Source organism: Vicia villosa, unplaced genomic scaffold (genome assembly GCF_029867415.1).
Source record: "Vicia villosa cultivar HV-30 ecotype Madison, WI unplaced genomic scaffold, Vvil1.0 ctg.003892F_1_1, whole genome shotgun sequence".
NCBI lineage: Eukaryota > Viridiplantae > Streptophyta > Magnoliopsida > Fabales > Fabaceae > Vicia > Vicia villosa.
Window position 1 is genome coordinate 200,703 of NW_026706330.1, and position 6,967 is coordinate 207,669.

The 6,967-nt window shown below is 37.2% G+C and overlaps 1 protein-coding gene across 1 annotated transcript; it reads left to right on the plus strand.

The window, feature by feature from the left end:
- Positions 1-1,552: 1,552 nt before the first annotated feature.
- LOC131641630 (probable pectin methyltransferase QUA3) lies at positions 1,553-6,007 on the plus strand. The gene is made up of 7 exons (XM_058911930.1): positions 1,553-2,224; positions 3,663-3,866; positions 3,964-4,174; positions 4,263-4,524; positions 4,618-4,992; positions 5,216-5,311; positions 5,497-6,007. Exons 1-7 carry the CDS (start codon positions 1,778-1,780, stop codon positions 5,702-5,704), a joined length of 1,803 nt encoding a protein of 600 aa, XP_058767913.1. The 5' UTR covers positions 1,553-1,777; the 3' UTR covers positions 5,705-6,007.
- Positions 6,008-6,967: the final 960 nt, after the last annotated feature.

Here is a 6,967-nt window from a genome sequence, read left to right on the forward strand (position 1 = left end):
CAAGAAGAACAACAATAATAACAATAAGAAAAACAACAACAAGAAGAAGAACAACTAACATTGCTAACTTGAATCCATACTTTCCTTGTCTCATTCAAGTTGGAGAAGGGATGATGGAGTTTTGAAATTTGTTAACGAAAGAAATGATATTTTCGAGTTTTGTTTATAGAAGAAATGATGTTTTCGAGCTTGGTTTAATGGAGAAATAAAGTATCATAAAGGAAAGATGACGTTTGGAGGTAGAAGATGAAGTTCGTCTAAGTTTTAGGTTCCACGCGGATCACTAGTGGTAGTGTCTTAAGTGTTGATACTCAATAAATGGATGACACCGATTTGTTTAACAACGATGAATAAACTCAATAAACACACTCATATTTCCCCATGACCCTGAGTGACTTTTTACCATGATTGGAAGTTCCAACCGTTGTAAAAAATGACTTAAAAATAAATAAAAAAACAAAACTATAGGTGCTAGGATTCGAACCCATGACCTTGAGTGACTTTTCATCATAGTTGGAACTTTCAACCGTAGTAGTAAAGTGGATAGTGCGCTACATACAACAACAATTGTATTAAACAACTTTTGTTGTATGTCTTTTAATAATATAAAAAATACAGCAGTAGAACAACTACAGCAATAAAATTCCAATTCATGACTATGCATCACCTTTTACCACTATTGGAACTTCCAACCGTAGTGAAAAGTGGCTTAAAATGAAAATAAAAAGAAAATACCTAATTGAATAGATTCTACCACGATGAATCCATTGGCCGTGGTAACATGGATGTTGTTGTATATCCTTTTTGTAATAGTGATTAAAAGGACAATATGAATGTTGGACTTCCACTAAAAGATCTTTGCCACCTTAAAAAGGGAAATATTAATGATGTATTTATATTGGAAGATCCTTGTCGCTTTAAAAAAAAGCAATATGAATGCTTGACTTTCACTGGAAGATCATTGCCTCTTTAAAAATGGCAACATGAGTGCTATACTTTCACTGGAAGATCCTTATTGGCTTCGAAAAGGCAATATGAATGTTGGACTTCCGCTAGAAGATCCTTGCTTCCTTAAAAAGGAAAATATGAATGATGGACTTCCACTAGAAGATTCTTATCGCCTTAAAAAGGACTTCGACTGAAAGATCCTTTCCGTCTTTAACAGGATCTATAAGGGGCGAGGTGGAGATAAGAGACCTTAGTTGAGTCCATAACACCTATCCGATCACCGGGATTTAAGTTCGGATGTCCGTTTACTAGATGTGTCTCTCCTTTCTATTGAACATGTTACCTCCTTTTAGAAATAATTGTCTGATATGGAAAAATGATGTGTCTCTATTCCGTAACAATAAAAAAGGAAATGATTTGACCATGTTCTAAAAAATAAACAGTCAGCTCAATTATATTATTTTATTTTTTAATTTTAGTTCTAGTTTACCAAATTAAACTATATTTATTATTTTTTTTAATTTTAATTCTAGTTTACCAAATTAAACTATATTCATTATTTTTAATAAAAATGGTTAATGATTGACATTAGAGTTTAGTGTTTACATTCTTTGAAGCACTTACCTTAGATCCGGTCGTACAGTCTCTACCTTCAAACAAAAATCTTCCTTTCCACACAGTCAGTGGAAAATCTTCAACACCGTCACAACATTTTCAACAAACACTTTACTTCTTACTACTATTTTACTTCCAAATCAATCTCTATCTTCCAAACTCTTTCACACAATTTCACACACTAATTTCATCAGATCCATCTTTTTTTCTTCAAATGGGTCACGTAAACCTCCCAGCTTCAAAGCGAACCAGCAACATCAACCTCATCTACAACCCCCGTCAATGGCGTCTTCTAGACCTCATATCCGCCCTCTTCTTCGGCTTAGTCTTCCTCTTCTTCATCCTCGTCTTCACGCCGCTTGGTGACTCTCTTGCAGCTTCCGGGAGGCAGACGCTGTTACTGTCCGGGTCTGATCCGCAGCAGCGGATCAGGCTCGTGGCGGCGATTGAGGCGGGGCAGCCTCGGGTTGTTGAAGCGTGTCCTGCTGAGGCTGTGGATCATATGCCGTGTGAGGATCCGAGGCTTAATAGTCAGTTAAGTAGGGAGATGAATTATTATAGAGAGAGACATTGTCCGATGCTGGAGAGTACGCCTCTTTGCCTTGTTCCGCCACCGAAGGGGTACAAGGTTTCGGTGCAGTGGCCGGAGAGTTTGCATAAGGTATGAACTATGCAGCATAGACACCGACACCTTAGACATTAATAATAGTTTAAGGGAATGTTTGGATGCATCTTTGGTATATGTTTGAGTTTTAAGGTTTTAAAACAATTGAAAAAATTGCCATAATACATGATCATATAGTATTTCAATTTCATTTTTAGAAACATACCTTAAGAAAAATAATCCCCCATCCAAACATACCTTAAGAAAACAAAATGGAAGCGATAGAGTGTAATCAAGATGTGTTGTGCTAAACACTAGTCAGCGTCAGACACCAGACACGTCTTCGATATGATATGTGAGTGTTAAATAGGATATGTATGATGAGAATGTTTTGGATGTTCAAGAATGTTGGTAAATTAACGAGTTCTTTTGTTTGTTTCTTTGGATTTTGGTGCTTCATGCTTGTTTTTTTTGCATAGGGAGCTAACTAGTATGTTTAGTGTTATAGATGCTCAATATGGTTTTAGAAGACATGAGCTTGATTTTTCATATGTTTTAGTTTGGTATGGAGATATCTGTTTGGGAGTTTTCTAGTGTGTGGTTAGCTTGTTCGGATCTAGTTTTTGTTTTTTTAGATTAAATGCAATGTCATTTTATAGGTAATTGGTGATCTGATTGAATGCTTTGTTCAAATTATTTGGCTACCAAGTGTTGGGGTAACTTTGGCCATACGACATTTGGTTCAATGGATAAAATAAATTGTATATCCAAAACGGGGAATGATATGTTTCCTGAAAGGCCTTTTTGTTGGATGATATGTTTGAATTTGTCATTAAAGGATGCTTCCAGCTGTTTGACTGTAGTTTGACTAGCTATTAGACTGTAGTGTGACTGGTGTTTCAAATAGCGGCGCCATGGCGGTTTTTGGGCTTGCTTCAATGGCAAATATCGGCTGATATTGTGAGTTTCTCCGCCATAATCGCTATAACAGTGCCACGAAGCGGTTGATATGGCGAGATTTTGGCTCTGCCGTGGACCGACCACCATTTGCCATCGACTACACTGAGTGTGACTGTGAAGTGAGAAATGGGCAATAGAGATAGAAGAATAAGGAAAAGTTAGCGAGAGAAGAAGAGACCATAGTTAAGCAAAGTAACGCTTGCCTGATATCATGAAAAACGTTCTGTGTTTTCATTTATTTTTGTTATTTTCATTTTTTAATTTCAAAAACTTCATTTTGCTTTTTGTTTTTAGAGAGTTGCGTAGTAAATGTTGTACTTAATGTTTGAACGATTTTACTATTTTTGCATACAAATCAAGATAAAGAAGAATAAAAGTGAAAATAAAGTTGCATTTTATTTGGTAATTTGGTTAAGTAAATAAAGTAATTTCTCACTAACTTCAACATCATGTTATAAAATAGTTTATAATGTTTTAGATGTTTGTTTTTACTGTTCTATCCATCGGTCTAAACTCTCTTATATATCATTTGTAGATATGGCACAGCAACATGCCGCACAACAAGATTGCTGACAGGAAAGGTCACCAGGGATGGATGAAACTTGAAGGTCCACACTTTATATTCCCTGGAGGTGGCACAATGTTTCCAGATGGAGCAGAACAATATATTGAAAAACTTGGTCAGTACATTCCAATGAATGGCGGTGTTCTGAGGACTGCTCTTGATATGGGATGTGGGGTAGGAGCCATTTCTTGTTTCCTTTATAGACCTTAGTAAATTTTTGGAATGTATTATTGTTTAACGTGCAACTGCCAATATTTCTCACGTTTTATAGGTTGCCAGTTTTGGAGGATTTTTACTATCGCAAAACATTGTAACAATGTCTTTTGCTCCAAGGGATTCACATAAATCACAAATACAATTTGCTCTTGAAAGAGGAATACCAGCTTTTGTTGCCATGCTTGGTACTCGTAGACTTCCCTTTCCCGCATTTGGCTTCGACTTAGTCCATTGCTCTCGATGTTTGATTCCTTTTACAGCTTACAGTAAGTTCTTCGTTGCACCTCACCTTTCGATATGTTGCAAACTTCTTAATATACGTTGCTTCTCTAATTCAGAAGCTGTGTCTCGCAGATGCTACGTATTTCCTTGAAGTTGATAGATTACTCCGACCTGGTGGATATCTGGTCGTATCTGGTCCACCTGTCCAGTGGCCTAAACAAGATAAAGAGTGGTCTGACCTCCAGGGTGTGGCGAGAGCGTTGTGTTATGAGCTGATTGCTGTAGATGGCAACACCGTCATCTGGAAGAAGCCAGCAGGGGATCTGTGTCTTCCAAACCAAAACGAATTCGGCCTTGAGTTATGTGATGAATCAGATGATCCCAATTCTGCTTGGTAATCCTATTACGCCATTGTTCGTTTGAGTTCATTTTTTCTCTTATTATTCTTGTTTCACATTTTCCATGTCCAACATTTTCAATGTTGCAGGTACTTCAAATTGAAGAAATGCGTCAGTAGGCTATCTTCCGTGAAAGGAGAATATGCTGTTGGGAGCATTCCCAAGTGGCCGGAGAGGCTAACTTCCTCGCCACCTAGGTCAACACTCCTGAAAAATGTCGCTGATGTATATGAAGCTGACACTAGGCGATGGGTGAGAAGGGTTGCACACTATAAGAATTCGCTAAACATAAAGTTGGGGACTGCGGCTGTACGGAATGTCATGGATATGAATGCATTCTTTGGAGGTTTTGCAGCAGCACTAAAGTCTGATCCTGTGTGGGTAATGAATGTAGTTCCGTCTCGCAAGCCATCCACCCTTGATATGATCTTTGACAGGGGTCTTATTGGAGTCTATCATGACTGGTGGGTTTTCGCTGAAAATTTCAAGCATTTTTTTTTTTGTATTTATCTTTTGCCTTGATCAATAATGTTGTAGACACCTTTATTTTATTGCTGTCGAAAGCAGTATTGTGAGTCATGGATCGCGTAAAATAGCGATTTATTCAAATTCCACTATACTACTGTGCTATAGTAGTTTATAACAGATTGTTGTTTTGGATCTAAGTTGTTTCCTAACTGTTCTCAGGTGTGAACCTTTCTCGACATATCCGCGCTCCTATGACCTGATCCATGTGACCGGCATTGAATCGCTTATAAAGGATCAGGCCTCTGGCAAAAGCAGGTATTTTTAACGCTCAATAAAATTCTAATTTGATGTCACCATGTCGGTCTAAGACTTCTTAGGGAGATTATGATTTGATTGTAAAGACCAATTTGAAATTTCAGTGCTTATTTTCGAAGTGTTGAATGGTTACTTTGTTTCACATAAACAAGAGCTCACCTAATTGCTTATTGACTTCATTGCAGATGTAACCTTGCTGATTTGATGGTCGAAATAGACCGAATGTTGCGGCCGGAAGGCACCGTTATCGTGAGGGATACCCCTGAAGTAATCGACAAAGTAGCTCGTGTCGCTCATGCCGTGAGGTGGAAGCCTACTATATATGATAAAGAGCCTGAATCACATGGCAGAGAGAAAATCCTAGTTGCAACAAAGACCTTCTGGACTCTCTAAGTCTCATCTCACTAGCATAGCTGTGTATGTAATTGAGGTAAATTTTACTTTGAGAATGGTGGTTTTGAAGTTATCAAATACATGCATCAAAGGGATGTGGTTTCTCTTTTTGTTCATTGTGTATACAACAAGGAGAAAGTAAGGTTAGGATATGAGAAAAATGTGAAGACTTTGTGAAGTTTTTTTATATGAAAGGCACAAGCCTATGTTAGTTATATTTTGTCTTAAATATAAGGATAACTTGTAATTTTATAATTACTTATAATCATTGAAAAACAATAATCACCGTTGTATTTTTGGCTATTTTATCATTGTTCTACTTGATATTATTGGATGTGCATAAAAATTCAAAACGCATTGTATAAGTTTTTGGATAGGAACTAGTGTGAACAGCTTATCAAATAAGCACTTATGGAAGCTGGAATTTAATTTTATCGAGGCCGTAATTGGTTATGGGAAATAGCGTAACCGGTTACAACATGTGTTTTTAGCTTTTGGGTTTTTGTTTGAGTAGGCGTAACCGGTTACAGCATTTGTGTAACCGGTTACGAGTCCGAGTTTGGGTTTTTTTAACTTACTTTTGAGTTGTTTTTGTGTTCCACATGTTTTTAATAGCTTGTATAAATATCCCTCAATTGTAACATTTGTTGTTAATGCCAAAATTCACATCATCTTCTCCAATTATCATTGTTTCTCAATTGATTCACCAAAATATTTTGTGTATGTTCCAACATTTGGCATCAAGAGTCTGATTTATGATCCATTATCCGTTGCAAAGATGACTACAGTCTCCGATGACCGAGTTCCCATCAATCTTCTAACCCTTGATTCGAAGAACTATGATGAATTGTGCATATAAATGAAGGTGTTGTTTGGCTATCAAGGTTAACAATGAAATGAAGTTACTTCACTTAGGACAGAAGCTACAGATGCACAGAAGGCTACACACAAGGAAGAAAAGAAGAAAAATTACAAGTCACTCTTCTTGATTCACTCTTGTGTTGATGGTGACAACTTTGAAAAAGTTGGCGATTGCGATTTAGCGAAGCAAGCTTGGGAGATTTTGAAGAAAGCTTATGAAGGGGCTGATAAAGTAAAGGTGGTGAGGTTACAAACTCACAAGCGTCAGTTCGAATTGGTTCAAATGGAAGAGAAGGAGACAATTAACGAACACGTAACGTGCATTACATGTTTGGTGAATCAAATCAAGTCTCGTGGGGAAACTGTTTTGGAGCAGAATTTTGTGTCGAAGATCTTGCGTTC